This window comes from Symsagittifera roscoffensis, chromosome 2 (genome assembly GCF_963678635.1).
Source record: "Symsagittifera roscoffensis chromosome 2, txSymRosc1.1, whole genome shotgun sequence".
NCBI lineage: Eukaryota > Metazoa > Xenacoelomorpha > Acoela > Convolutidae > Symsagittifera > Symsagittifera roscoffensis.
This window is the reverse complement of record NC_087063.1, coordinates 73,311,832-73,327,722: the sequence shown is the minus strand read 5'-3', so window position 1 is coordinate 73,327,722 and position 15,891 is coordinate 73,311,832. Positions and strand designations below refer to the sequence as shown.

At 34.4% G+C, this 15,891-nt stretch overlaps 2 protein-coding genes across 2 annotated transcripts in view; one reads left to right on the top strand and one right to left on the bottom strand.

Annotated features, from left to right (window-relative positions):
* The window catches only part of LOC134840490 (Bardet-Biedl syndrome 1 protein homolog), a gene marked incomplete in the record, with an annotated part of 512,639 nt that overhangs the window by 473,725 nt on the left and 23,023 nt on the right, over positions 1-15,891 (top strand).
* LOC134840492 (cation-dependent mannose-6-phosphate receptor-like) overlaps positions 1-15,891 on the bottom strand; it is a 35,834-nt gene that overhangs the window by 8,229 nt on the left and 11,714 nt on the right. The window contains exon 2 of the mRNA XM_063856327.1: positions 8,701-8,766. Within this exon, the coding sequence (XP_063712397.1) occupies positions 8,701-8,766 (66 nt within the window). The remainder of the gene's footprint in view (positions 1-8,700; positions 8,767-15,891) is intronic.

The following is a 15,891-nucleotide window of genomic DNA, read 5'->3' as shown; positions in this document are numbered from 1 at the left end:
TTTATTCGTGAATGGCCATAGCCGATTTTTAAGCGTTTCTGGTATAAATGACAGATGGAAGGACATGAGAGACCTAATCTACAAGACGGATGTTCAATGCGCATTTAGCACTAGATTTTTCGTGCTCAATTTTGATTTTTCGCAGTTTGAATTGTAATTTCTTGTTAAGTTCATTGCATTTCTTAGTTAAAAGGAAGGCAAACTCGGGTTTCGAAGAGCAAAAGTGTGAAGGCCACGAAAAACGTGATCGACTTCTGATTTCGAAAATGGAAATTAATTATCAGATTTCTCAGCGAAATAAATGTTTCATGTACTGATCCAGTTTTTTCAAATTGGGTCAATTTTAACAAAAACGTGTCCATCATAAATTATTGTACAAATTCGAAGAGCTTTAAGGCCGTCTTTTTTTCTCCGGAATTCAATTGTTGAAGGCTTTTGAAAGTTTTTTTTTCAGTTTCCTTGCGTTCATTACTCCTTTCCAACTGTAATTTGGCTATTTTTTTATAATGTTTTCACGACTTTGTCATTGACTTTTAGTATTACGAGGTCAAATTGGGTCTAGGACAACAGGCCGACAGGACTGGAAGCCGGGGGATTTCAGGCCGAAATGTAAACTTTTCAATCACCCCAAAACTAATTTTTTCTGTAAAACGGTATTTTTAAAAGTTAGGCCAATTCAGTCCATAATAAGCGTTATACATAACAATGTACCTCTTGGAAATGGCATCGATTAGTTACATCAGACATTGAAATGCGTAAATTATACTTAAAAATGCCTTCAACAATGTTGTAATTTCAAAATATCGATTAGAGGCGCAACATTTATGACACAGAGGCGCAGCTGAGCTTGGCACCTTTTGCGATACAACGGAGACGAAAAAAAAAATTGTTGAAACAAAACTAGGACTACCAAAAGTAGAGGGACGATAGAAGTTCATTGTAGGCAAACATGCCAAATAATTGAATATTAAACTAGCAACGGAACAATTATTCTGAAGAAACAACGCCGACAATCTTTTATCAGACACAAGATCAGCCGATTTTTTTTTAATATAAATGTTTCAAGTTTTAAGTTGCTTACAGTACAAGAAAAATCTGCGAATTGGCAACTAAGCAGACAATCTTTAAATATTACACAGTCGAAGCGGAGGCTCGCACGACTTGCGATGCAACACAATAATTATTACACAAGCAAAGTTTGTGTGATAGTATTAACTCTTTTTTTTTAACATAAGTCGCAAACATTAGTGTTCATTTTGAAAGTGTTCATTTTGATCAATAAACAGCTATTAAGTACAGCCATTGCTAAGGATATTAACAAAGCCTATTGTATTACTTTAGTACTTAAAAAGCACTTCAGCTTCAAGGTATTATGGATTTGTAGCGTACAGGTTGGGAAGTGGACCCGCAACAAAATAAGAAAATTTGAACCTGGGCAGGGTCGGATGTTTTTAATGAACTGTTTCGTATACTAGCTAAAATGCGCCCGCTCTATAAATTGAGTCATGTTAGTTGGTAAATTCGTTTTTTTTTTCAAATATACAGGTACTGCTAGTGCGCCATAATTGGCTTGCGTCATTTAGCAATTATGTGGACTCATAATTAGCGTGCGTCACTTAAGAAATTTTAGAGACTCAAAGTTTTATTCATTCAATTTTTCCTAGTAGCGTTATCGGTCATATTTTTTTGATTGTATATGCGAAGTGCAACTTCGCCTCTGTGTAAAATCATGTGGAAAACAATGTTGAAAAAACTAGGTAAATCAAAGTTTTCGTATGTCTCGATAAAGGAAACCTAGGGCCTAGCTTACGCTGGAGGTACGTATTTAAATTTGAATTTCTTATACTGATGCGGGACGAAATGGATAGTTTTAAAAATTGGACTTAGCTCAAAACCTTATTGTTTTACTACTAAAATAAACGAGAAGTGAAATTTTTTGAGTTTTGGACTTTTCCCAAAAACATAACTTTTGCTTTATAAAAATTATCGATTCCACAGGAAAAAATTGCGCAAATGCTTCTTTCAACTGAAATTTTCATCGCAGATTTGCTTGGGTAGTTTTTAAGAAAACTCAAAAAGTTTCTTAAAAACAGTCAAAATTCAAAAACTTGACATTCCGAATTTTTTTCTGCTAAAAGCAGGTAGTGGCCGGTAGAGTAGAGAAGATTTCTAAAATCGGTTTTCTTTATTGAACAATTAATCTGAGAATTGGCACGGTAGTTTTTTAGTTGAGTAAAAAAACGGTCAAAGCTTCTTAACTTTTACTTGGTTGAACCCATTTTTACTTGGTTGAAACCCATTTTTACTTAGCTGAAACCCATTAGAAAACAGGAATTCGAAGTAAATATACAAAGCAAGATATTTAAAATTCAAATTAGCAACTGAACAAAACTTACAAAAAGGAAACAAGGCAAACAATTTTTGAGTGGGCATATTTTGAGCCGAAAAAAACTGATTATTTAAAAAAGAAACTTTAAAAAGGTTCAAGTCCCCCCTGAAACTACCCTGTAGCAACTAGTACCCACCCAGTAGCTTAATTTGATCTTTCAGGAAATTGACTATGTCAGCTGCATATGGGCATCATTAATGATTCAACTATTCTGTTAAACTAGTTGTTTACCCGAAAAAGTCCACATTCCGATTTGATAACGCTTGCTAATCGCAAACGTAAAGAAATTGAACCGCTCAAATGAAATTTGAGCTCAAAAAAATGAAAATTTCTCTGAAAATTTAAAAAATCAACAAGTCCTGCTTAAGTGATAAATCATTTCGTTCATGATCATTTAAAAATTGTGTCGGTACAAAACAACTAATATAGAACAAGAATATGCTGTCAAAACAACCACGAATTATCAGAAATAGCTGTCGGTAGTTTAAATTTAAATTTACCAGAAAATGAGCATGCAAGTCAACATAAATAGGTGTGATTCTGTAAAACACATTCCTTACTTGAGGAATGATGCTCCAATTTAACATAGAGGCGAAGCGGAGCTTCGCACCACTTGCGATACAACGCTAACATAAAATAAAATTATAAAAAGCCGAAAATGAATATTTTTGAAAAATACTAAGTCATATAAACTTTCATATGTCTCGATAGAAGTTCATTCCAGGCAACCATGCCAAATAATTGAATATTAAACTAACAACGGCACAATTATTCTGAAGAAACAACGCCGACAATCTTTTATCAGACACAAGATCAGCCGATTTTTTTTAAATATAAATGTTTCAAGTTTTAAGTTGCTTACAGTACAAGAAAAATCTGCGAATTGGCAACTAAGCAGAAAATCTGTGAGCCGAAAAAATATTACACAGTCGAAAGGGAGGCTCGCACGACTTGCGATGCAACACAATGATTATTACACAAGCAAAGCTTGTGTGATAGCATTAACTCTTTTTTTAACATAAGTCGCAAACATTAGTGTTCATTTTGAAAGTGTTCATTTTGATGAATAAACAGCTATTAATTACAGCCAATGCTCAGGATATTAACAGAGACTATTGTATTACTTTAGTACTTAAAAGCACTTCAGCTTCAAGGTATTATGGATTTGTAGCGTACAGGTTGGGAAGTGGACCCGCAACAAAATAAGAAAATTTGAACCTGGGCAGGGTCGAATGTTTTTAATGAACTGTTTCGTATACTAGCTAAAATGCGCCCGCTCTATAAATTGAGTCATGTTAGTTGGTAAATTCGTTTTTTTTCAAATATACAGGTACTGCTAGTGCGCCATAATTGGCTTGAGTCATTTAGCAGTTACGTGGACTCATAATTAGCGTGCGTCACTTAAGAAATTTTATAGACTCAAAGTTTTACTAATTCAATTTTTCCTAGTAGCGTTATCGGTCATGTTTTTTTGATTGTGTATGCGAAGTGCAACTTCGCCTCTGTGTAAAATCATGTGGAAAACAATGTTGAAAAAACTAGGTTAATCAAAGTTTTCGTATGTCTCGATAAAGGAAACCTAGGGCCTAGCTTACGCTGGAGGTACGTATTTAAATTTGAATTTCTTATACTGATGTGGGACGAAATAGATAGTTTCAAAAATTGGACTTAGCTCAAAACCTTATTGTTTTACTACTAAAATAAACGAGAAGTGAAATTTTTTGAGTTTTGGACTTTTCCCAAAAACATAACTTTTCCTTTATAAAAATTATCGATTCCACAGGAAAAAATTGCACAATTGCTTCTTTCAACTGAAATTTTCATCGCAGATTTGCTTGGGTAGTTTTTAAGAAAACTCAAAAAGTTTCTTAAAAACAGTCAAATTTCAAAAACTTGACATTCCGAATTTTTTTCTGCTAAAAGCAGGTAGTGGCCGGTAGAGTAGAGAAGATTTCTAAAATCGGTTTTCTTTATTGAACAATTAATCTGAGAATCGGCACGTTAGTTTTTTAGTTGAGTAAAAAAAACGGTCAAAGCTTCTTAACTTTTACTTGGTTGAAACCCATTTTTACTTGGTTGAAACCCATTTTTACTTAGTTGAAACCCATTAGAAAACAGGAATTCGAAGTAAATATACCAAGCAAGATACTTAAAATTCAAATTAGCAACTGAACAAAACTTACAAAAAGGAAACAAGCCAAACAATTCTTGAGTGGGCATATTTTGAGCCGAAAAAAACTGAATATTTAAAAAAGAAACTTTAAAAAGGTTCAAGTCCCCTCTGAAACTACCCTGTAGCAACTAGTACCCACCCAGTAGCTAAATTTGATCTTTCAGGAAATTGAGCTTGTCAGCTGCATGTGGGCATCATAAATGATTCAACTATTCTGTTAAACTAGTTGTTTACCCGAAAAAGTCCACATTCCGATTTGATAAGGCTGGCTAATCGCAAACGTAAAGAAATTGAACCGCTCAAATGAAATTTGAGCTCAAAAAAATGAAAATTTCTCTGAAAATTTAAAAAATCAACAAGTCCTGCATAAGTGATAAATTATTTCGTTCATGATCACTTAAAATTTGTGTCGGTACAAAACAACTAATATAAAACAAGAATATGCTGTCAAAACAACCACGAATTATCAGAAATAGCTGTCAGTAGTTTAAATTTAAATTTACCAGAAAATGAGCATGCAAGTCAACATAAATAGGTGTGATTCTGTAAAACACATTCCTTTCCTGAGGAAAGATGCTCCAATTTAACATAGAGGCGAAGCTTCGCACCACTTGCGATACAACGCTAACATAAAATAAAATTATAAAAAGCCGAAAATGAATATTTTTGAAAAATACTAAGTCATATAAACTTTCATATGTCTCGATAGAAGTTCATTCCAGGCAAACATGCCAGACACTTTAATCAGCAACAAATGAACAAAATTTACCAAAAGAAACAAAGCCGTCAATCTTTGAGCAGACACAAGTTGAGCCGAAAAAAATTGATTTTATGAAAAAAAATTTAAGTCCCACCTTAAACAACAATGGACAACTATTGCACATGCAAGCACTATGAAAGTTGTTTACAGCACAAGAAAAATCAGTGATGTGGCTCTTAAGCTAACAATCTTTGAGCTGAAACCACTTGAACCGAAAAAAAATGATTTGATTTTTGCAAATTATTAAGTCCCTTTGAAACTAGAATGAACAGCACTTGCACATGCAACTACAATGAAAACTGCTTGCAGAAAAAAAAATACGTGATGTGGCAACTAATCCAACAATCTTTGAGCTGAAACCACTTGAACTGAAAAAAAATTGATTTGAATTTAAAAAAATGAAGTCCCTTTTGTGGCAACGCAGCCGACCATCTTTGAGCAGGCAACAACTGAACCGAAAAAAAAGTGTTTATGAAAATTTAAAAAACCTTTGAAGTCCCCCCTTGAAATTAGAATGAACAATATTTGCACTTGCAACTACAAGGACAATTGTCTACAGCATAAGTAAAATCCGTAGGGGCAATTTAGCCGACAAAATCTGAGCGAACAAACGAAAAAACAGCAATTCATTTTTCTCGAAGTTTTTTTTCTTGATCCTGAATAAAAACAAGATCCGGCCACGACTCGAATCCCAGAACTTAGGGCACAAAGGTAACTGCTTTACCTTCAGGCCAATGGGGAAGCAACCTGGAACATGTTAAGAGAAGAGAAGTGAATAGAAGACAAGAAGAGAAGTGAAAAGTAGTGATTCAACTGATTTTGCTAAACTAGTTGTTAACCCGAAAAAAGTCTATATTCCAGTTTGATTTTGTTAAACTAGTTGTTAACCCGGAAAAAAGTTTCTATTCCAGTTTGATATTCCCGATTGATAGCGTAACAAAGCAAATAACTGGTGAGAAAGATCATGAAATTGAAAAATTCCTCAAAACAGTTCTCAAATTAATAACATTTCGCGACTTTTTAAGAAAATGTTCGGCTTGAAGTCCTTTATTTTACGATTCGGCTTCAAGTCTCGTCTGCTTGATGTCCGGCCAAACTGTGCATTTTGTGAATTGTAAGCGGATTCCGCAACAACGACGCTTGCTTTGTTCTTCTTTTGTTCTTTCATTCTCTTAGATCGTTCCGACAACGTTTTATTGTGTTCAAAGACTTGTCTCTGGGTTCCAGAGACACAGTTTGGCCTCGCGATAAAGTCAAAAAATTTTCAGATTAATTTTAGAATTTACGCATATTTTGTTCGCGACGTTTCTTTTTCAACCTAATTTTTCACGTGGAGATCTTAACACAAGTTAGAGAATAAAATTGTTCTTTTTTTTTCAAAAATTGCTTTGAATTGATTTTTATTACAACAATTTTTTAACCTTAAATAAGCTATTCGTAGTTTCTTTAAAATCTTTAACATATACCCAACTGGTTTATGGGCAGGGGCGTTTTTGGAGGGGGCGGAAGCCCTTCTCTCCCTCAGGGATATGACCCTTCCACGACCCCTTTTCCCCTTTGGTACTATTTTACGAGATCCATTTCCGGCCGACCGACCCGAAAATGTTTTAAAAAGCGTCTTCGGCGCCAATATAAAAAAATTATCGAGGATCGCACGCCAAAAAACGCGATTTATTGATCAAATCCTTTCAAATCCCAAAACGGCTTTTTTAACTTTTTTTATTCGTCTTAGGCACCAAAAAATTCTTCAAAACGGGGTCTCTATGAAAATATGCCCACCCCCTCACGAGAAAATTCTATACTTGCCCTGGCTTTACGATAGAGAAAGCGTTTTTCTTGGCTAGCTGTTTTTGGTTATATTCTCCCTCCAAGATTTTTTGGCTTTTTTGATTTTTAAAAGATTGATACTGCCATGTTGTCACCTGTGTTGTCGGTGAGAATTTGGGTAAAAGTTAGCAAGTTTTTCTGTAACTAACTGCTTCTGCAAATCTTTTGATCGGCTGCAGCTCGTCCTAATGTACGGTGTCACGGTGAACTATGTGTCAACGGAGAGTGTATTGATTATAAAATGTCAAAAGTTCAATCGAAATTATCTTTTCTATGCCAAAAAGATCGTTTTTGACTATTTTTTGTCGACTAAACAGATTTCTGTGAATCTATTATCAGCTGTTCCATTTTTCTCTAGATTTCAACTGCTGTGGTCTCATCCGCGCGTGTGAGAGGGGAGCAATAGGTTATTTTTAAAAGATATTTTGCGTTTGGTGAAGTTTTTTTTCTAGCTGGTTTGCCTCTGTTGATTACTTGCAATAAAATAGCAAAGTTTTCGCCAAATAGAGATTATCAAAGTTTTTTTTGCGAAAACCGCAGTTGTTTGATAAAGTTTTGTTGTTAATGTTTTATATTAGTTCAGTCATGAGCAACAATTAACGTAATATGCCATCATACTGGGCGTTTGCCTGCTAGCGCGCGTTAATAAGGGTATTGCTGAACGTGTTATGCCATCTTATGGTTCCAAATTTCGAAGAAAGTGCGGAATATTTATGCTTGGCGTGGTTTTTTTTTAAAGTAAATTTTCGACTTCGTTTTTAACCAATTTTGACGAATTTTTTTTATACCATCTTATAGATATTGTTGCCCTAAGCTCAAATTTACAAAGATATTTCACCTGTGATTATTTTTCGTAAAGTTATGGGGTTTGAAAATTGCTAATTTGGCGGATTTAGGACAATTAACGCGCGTAATTTGGTCGCATCATTTGGACATAGGTCGCTAAATACATCCCTGTTTAGTTTAAAATAGAAGTTGGGGGGAATAAATTGAAGAAAAAAATTTTGAAAAAGAAAACTTTTTTCGATTGTCTTTTTTCAACCAAAAATCTTTTGAATCGACCTTAAACTGCAGTCAGAAGATTCAGGTCTTTTTTTGCGTTTCGAATGCTCCCGAAAAAACCAGCAGACACATTAATTTTTAAAGATTTCCAGATCGAAGATTCATCGGAAAAAACTAAAATCTTCAAGAATACCATTATAATAGCGAAAATAGAAAAACCAAAACTAAAAGTTCATATATCTGCGCTAAAATTTGGCTTTACCACTACAATTCATATTCTGCTAATTTTGATTTCGATCTTGTGCAAAAGTCCTACAACGAATAGAAACGTCAAACTATTATGATTGGTTGAAAAGTTTCCATCGTTTGGTCCCTTCATAATGAGAATACCTCCCGTCGCATTTGTTTGTTTTGTGGGAAACAATAAGAGCTTAAATTGGGATGATTAGAGTTTAGTAAACTATTCAACATAACAGGATGGTCCTGGTTCTTTTCACCTCTAAAAATTGATCTAGTTTTCATGGGGTACGTTAATTACCAAATACATACCCCAGATGCGACTCCCTTGTACGTCACTGTAGGCTTTGGCTCGTTATCCTGAGTTGTGTTGCAAATCTAAAAATACAGCATAAAATCAAGTAATTAAAAAGTCAATGAAAAAATGAGCACATGTTAGCACATGTTGTTGTTTATGCCTTCATCAAAAACGTGTCTCCTACCTGGAATGTCGTATTTTTATGAGGAGGATATTCAGAGTATGACAAACTAGCATTGGGGACAAATATTATTTTACATCCGTTGCTATTTGAAAAATTTTATTTGTTACTTTTTTAATCATAACTAAGCAATCAAATGATCATGTCTTAGCTGTTGCTGGACGCAACATGCACAAAACTAGCTTTTCGTATCAACTATCTAATTCAGTTTAACGATTTAGGCTTTAATTACTATAATGAAACTGAATGTAAACACGGATAGTCGGTGATATATTACAATATGTGTCAGGTTCAAGTTAAATATCTGGATCGAGTTTTGTCATACTCCGAACAGTATTTCTAATTTATTTCAACATCCATTTTTTTTGCAAAATTTGTGTAAATTATGAATTTTTGAATAACATTTCATCTGGCAGAATATTTTATTTACAAAATTATCTTAATTGCAAGTTGATACCCGCGCTATGCTCTAAATTACCACCTATTGTAACATATCATCGGATAGTCGGTTACTGTGCAATTAGCACAATATTCCGACCATGGTCTTAGAAAAACTTTTTTTTTCAAACTATTGCCGTTTATTCTGCGTAGTGGCTAAAAGGATCCGAAAGAAAAAGTAGAATTGAGGCATAATCCACATAAGTTTTTCTCAAAATGGCGCTAAGAAACTTCAAAAACTAATTTTACTTGAGTTAAACTAAGTTTTTACGGCTTAAATTAAGCATAAATAATCTTTTTTTTCGTTTGTAAGCCTGCTCGCTCGCTTTATTTGCTCAAATGTAGACAAAAATTCGGTAAATCAGAGTAAAAATCAAAAATTTGAAACCAGTTTTTCTCGACACTGGGGCAACTTTGAATTTTTATTAATGACGCACAAATCACCACTTAAAGAGCAATATTATGATATATCACCTGGCCCATTCAGGTGATATATATTTTTTCTGTTGTAAGCCTGATCGCTCTCTTTGCTCAAATTTATACAAAAATTTGGTAAATCAGAGTAAAAATCAAAAATTTGAAACCAGTTTTTCTCGACACTGGGGCAACTTTGAATTTTTATTAATGACGCACAAATCACCACTTAAAGAGCAATATTATGATATATCACCTGGCCCATTCAGGTGATATGTTTTTTTTCTGTTGTAAGCCTGCTCGCTCTCTTTGCTAAAATTTAGACAAAAATTCGGTAAATCAGAGTAAAAATCAAAAATTAGAAACCAGTTTTTCTCGACACTGGGGCAACTTTGAACTTTTTTAAATGACGCAGTAGTCACGACCTAAAGAGCAATATTATGAGATATCACCTGACCCATTCAGTTGATATATTTTTTTCTTTTGTAAGCCTGCTCGCTCTCTTTGCTCAAATTTAGACAAAATTCGGTAAATAGAGTAAAAATCAAAAATTTGAAACCAGTTTTTCTCGACACTGGGGCAACTTTGAATTTTTTTAATTACGCAGAAGTCACCACTTAAAGAGCAATATTATGATATATCACCTGGCCCATTCAGGTGATATGTTTTTTTCTGTTGTAAGCCTGCTCGCTCTCTTTGCTAAAATTTAGACAAAAATTCGGTAAATCAGAGTAAAAATCAAAAATTAGAAACCAGTTTTTCTCGACACTGGGGCAACTTTGAACTTTTTTTAATTACGCAGAAGTCACGACTCAAAGAGCCTTATTATGATATACCACCTGACCCATTCCGATGATTATTTGGGGTAACTGCTTTTGCGTGGAAAAAGAAGAAAAATATTTCGAACTCACAAATTTCTCCGATTTATCACTCGACTCATTCCGATGATTATTTTTGGCGAGGAGACAAAAACATTAAAACACAGCCGAATACTAAAAGCCTCTCATTTTCAATAGTCGGAACAACAACTTATGCTTAGCAACATGTTTCGGAATAAAAGCCAAGTGGCATATTCCAAACGTTGGCTAAAGATAACTGCCTCTACTAAGTTTCGACAAATAAGTTAAGTAGATCAGTTTAACTCAAGGTTCTGACACGGCCAATTAGTGAACTCAAAACTTGAACTGTTTTACTAAGAAATTTTTACAAAGACACTTTTACTCAGAAAAAAAAAGAAGTAGAAAAGGACTCAATTCCGATGAAGGAATTACATGAAATTCATAGTGAGTTGCTTAATACTTTTGAGGAATAAATAAATTTCAAAACTGTTAATTTGAGACCAATAAATTTTGCAATGGCAATGGCACTTAATTAAAAAATTGGAGTTGTTAATATCAATTGATTGCAATCTTTCAAAAAGAAAATTATCAAAAATAGACATCCATAGCAATCTGGAACGTTTTCAGTGTCGTATCAAAATTAATTTTGTTACATGAAGCATCCTGTTTGCTGCTCTACGTCTCATCAATTTTTCTATAACGCTTAAACTCGACTCATCCATTATGACTGATCTGGGGTCAGTTTAACCTCGATTTTGATTTTATAGGATATGTCAACAGTTTTGTTGACTATTTTCCAGTGTAACAAAAGATCAGTTCGCTGCAACGAAAAAGAAATCAGAAGGAGCTTCAAACGAAACAAGTAGTTAACCTCACAATCGTCTATACGGTCAATACATTTTGTAACTCTTTGCTGAAAGTTTTCTAATTTTAGCAAACATGTTATTGGCAGACACCAAGCCGAAAAGCAGTAAAATGAGATTGATATAATTGACGATTGATTTAACTTTTTCCTGGGATACGTGACGCCTTCTGGGACGTTCCTCTTTTTTAAAATGAAGACACGAAGCCATTTTGATGTTTTTGTTTCGGTGGTGCTTCCAGTTTAAGTTTTGTGGAACAATGGCGCCTAGATTTGTCATATAATCAATTGTGTCAAGTGACGATTTATCAAGGGTAAAATCTTGTATGTGTTAATAAAAAGTAGAATTTTGGTTTTTGGTGAGTGAACATAAGGCCGTTTGCAGTCGCTCTTTCTGATTAAGCTATATATATCGAATTGAGTTTATTCAGTATCAAAAAGTGAGACAACTTTCATGTAATCGCATTAGAGAGAATTCCTAATGTAAAAACATAATCAGAAAAGTCATATAAAGTAAAGGCTCAGAAGTCGCAATAACTTCAATTTTAGCACTGTCAATTTTAGCACTCAGTATCCTGTCACTCCAGTAATCAGCATATAACATAACAAGTTTTTTTGCCAAAACCGAGCCTACGAAGTTTCGTTACCAAGATATGATAAGACACGGAGTACAAAGCTTTTTTTTACATATCGAAAGAGATATAAGTTTAGGGGGTGTTCGAATCGATGTTGTCATATACCGCATCAAGATAAACTAGCATTTGAGTAACGGTGCTCTTGTTTTTTATGAATCCTTGTTAATCAGGGTTTGTGAAGTTTTTTTTATTTTGGGTTAGTCAAATTCTAAAATATCACGCTCCGTGATTAAAGATAATTTTGGTAGAATACTTATCGGCCCGTAATTTTCAACGTTAGTAATTGAATCAGACTTATGAGTAGATGTAATTTATGAAAATTTCCTGATCGACATCCTGGTAAATTCAGTATTTGTTAAAAATAGATAAAAGAAGGGTTGACAATACTTTAGCGCCTTCTTTTAGAACGAATGAAGGTATTTCATCCGCTGTGCAAAGGGTTGAGTCATCGCAAATAAATATGAAGTTTTGATTATCAGAGCATAAGTTAACATTCACTTGGAATTTTTTCTCTTCAAACATATCAAAAGTTTGTTTGGGCAAAAAGCGGATTGATTAAATTAGCTTTTTCATTTTCAGTTTCCACTGTCTCGCCTGACCATGTCATGATAGCCAGTAAACTTGAATGGTTTTGCTTAGAGGAGTTTAGAAGTCGAGCACATTGCTTACTGTCTTTGAGAATGATTTTTCAGACAAGGATTTTTGTCTAAATCAATCGATTCCAAAACTTGTAGAGTTAGATCTCGCTGAGTTAATGACAAACGCAACGACCACGACATTTGGAGCTTTCTTATGATAGAATGCTTCTTTTTTTTGTAGAAGCATTGCGTAGGATGAATGAAAGTATGTCACATTTACTCGACGCGATTGTTTTTTGTTTTCGAGGAAGCATTGACCTCTAATAGAAGTTCATACCGGCACAAAATGATTTTTTTTCCTAGAGTTTTTTGTTAAACTAAGATAATCAAATAAATTATTCAAGTATAAGTTGAGTAGCTTATTGTCCCAAGAAGACCGGGAAATAGAGGAAAAGTGAATGCGGTACTCAAAGCTTAACTTTAATTAGAAGTTGACTGTGAAATGGTCCGATATTGAGACTGTAGCTACAGAGCTAGACACACTATCGACATGACTTATTATCAAATCCAAAATGTTTCGATGAGTAAGTTGATGGACTAATTTATTAAAATTGTGGTCCTCAAATAAATGAATCAAATCATTTTCAAATGAATTGCTTCAGAGGTAAGTCAGTCCGAGTCAAGTCCTGGTAATTAAAATTCACCTCAGAAGAAGACTGAAAAAGTTGAACGACCTGAAGTTTAGCATGGTAAAGTTGACATAAGTCTGGAAGCATTCGCTAATTGTTTTATAGTCAATGTGATATGTCGACGAGAATAGTGGGTTATAAACTAAGATGCTGAAACCTATTGATGAAGAGGTCAAAAGATGTCCGACATGGATGCACTGATATCTGAAGAAGCAATCAAGATTCCGCCATGTACAACGTATATTCGATTGGATCTTGTGACACTGCAGAAAGAAAAACCTAGAAAAACTTCGGATAGCCACGTTTTCATTAGGAAAGATAACGATTAACTGTTGGTGTAAAGGTATCGTAATAAATTTTGAAGTTTGTTCAGACTTCATATAGACTGACAGTTGAGCTGTTAACAATTAACTTTATGAGTCAATCAAGGTTTATCGGCCCTAATTAGCGTTTGTAATAGCTGCAGATTCTTGGCGCGTAAATCAGCTTTAGTTTTGAATTCTTGAATATAAACATGATATCATTTAGCAAGAATTTCTTTTTTCACTTTCGCGATCAGAGGAGGATATAAATTTTTAATAAAGACAGGTGATTCGAAACTTTTCAATTTGTGACCTCGTACAGAACATTTGTTTATAAAGTGGAATGTGGAGACTCTAACAAGGATGGGTCTTCTATTTCGATGACTAGTTTTAAGATTAAATGATTGACCGAACCGCTGTTCTGAATTTATATTGCCGTCAACAGCGAGGACGATATTGCTTAAAGTTTTGTCAAGAGCATTTGAATCGTTGCTTATTCTCATGTTATAACTGTCCCATTTTTCTGGAATAACGGTTATATTGAAGTTGTTATCAGGGAAGAAATTATGCTCTTTGAACAGTATTGAATGCTTTCAGAGTATAAGGGTAGAGCGTGAGAGAACGCTTTCTCAACTGTTTTGATCAATTGAACGATTAACTATGTGTCCAATGTCTATTTATGTCAACTGGTTGCTCCTCATGTTTCGATTTCATTAGTGTAACCAACCTTGCATCGCTAGAGAATAAGTTCGCCTAAACAGCTGTTACAAAACCAGAAGCTTTTTTTCTTGTTTTTTTAAAGTTCAAGTTGAAGAGCTCATCGTCCCAAGATGACCGGGAAATAGAGGAACAGTGAATGGGATACTCAGTGTTTAACTTTAATTGGAAGTTAGTTGACTGTGAAGTGGTCCGATATTGAGACTGTAGCTACAGAGCTAGACAAACTATCAACATGACTTATTATCAAATCCAAAATGTTTCGATGAGTAGGTTGATGGTCTAATTTATGAAAATTATGGTCCGCAAATAAAGAATCAAATCTTTTTCAAATGAATCGCTGCAGAGGTAAGTCAGTCCGAGTCAAGTCCTGGTAATTAAAATTCACCTCAGAAGAAGACTGAAGAACTTGAATGGACAGAAGCTTAACATGGTAAAGTTGACATAAGTCTGCAAGCTTTCGCTAATTGTTTGATAGTCAATGTGATATGTCGACGAGAATGGTGGGTTATAAACTAAGATGATGAAACCTATTGATGAAGAGGTCAAAAGATGTCCGAGATGGATGCACTGATATCTGAAGAAGCAATCAAGATTCCACCATGTACAACGTATATTCGATTGGATCTTGTGACACTGCAGAAAGAAGAACCTAGAAAAACTTCGGATAGCCACTTTTTCATTAGGAAAGATAACGGTTAACTGTTGGTGTAAAGGTATCGTAATAAATTTTGAAGTTTGTTCAGGCTTTGTATAGACTGACAGTTGGGCTGTTAACAATTAACTTTATTGAGTCAATCAAGATTTATCGGCCCTAGTTAGCGTTTGTAAAATAGCTGCAGTTTCTTGGCGCGTAAATCAGCTTTAGTTTTGAATTATTGATTGTAAACATGATATCCTTTAGCAAGAATTTCTTTTTTCACTTTCGCGATCAGAGGAGGATATAAATTTTTAATAAAGACAGGTGATTCGAAACTTTTCAATTTGTGACCTCCTGCAGAACATTTGTTTATAAAGTAGAATGTGGAGACTCTAACAAGGATGGGTCTTCTATTTCGATGACTAGTTTTAAGATTAGATGATTGACCGAACCGCCGTCCTGAATTTTTATTGCAGTCAACAGCGAGGACGATATTGCTTAAAGTTTTTTCAAGAGCATTTGAATCGTTGCTTATTCTCATGTTATAACTGTCCCATCTTTCTGGAATAACGGTTATATTGAAGTTGTTTTCAGGGAAGAAATTATGCTCTTTGAACAGTATTGAATGCTTTCAGAGTATAAGGGTAGAGTGTGAGAGAACGCTTTTTAACTGTTTTGTTCAACTGAATGGTTAACTATGTGTCCAATGTCTATTTATGTCAACTGGTCGCTCCTCATGTTTAGGTTTAATTAGTTTAACCAACCTTGCATCGCTAGAAAATAAGTTTGTCTAAACAGCTGTTACAAACCCAGAAGCAGTTTTTATGTTTTCGCATCCGTGCTGCATCTTCGTTGGAGAGGGAAACATATGGCCCATGGAACCAGTTTGACAAATTTCACAAATTTCGTG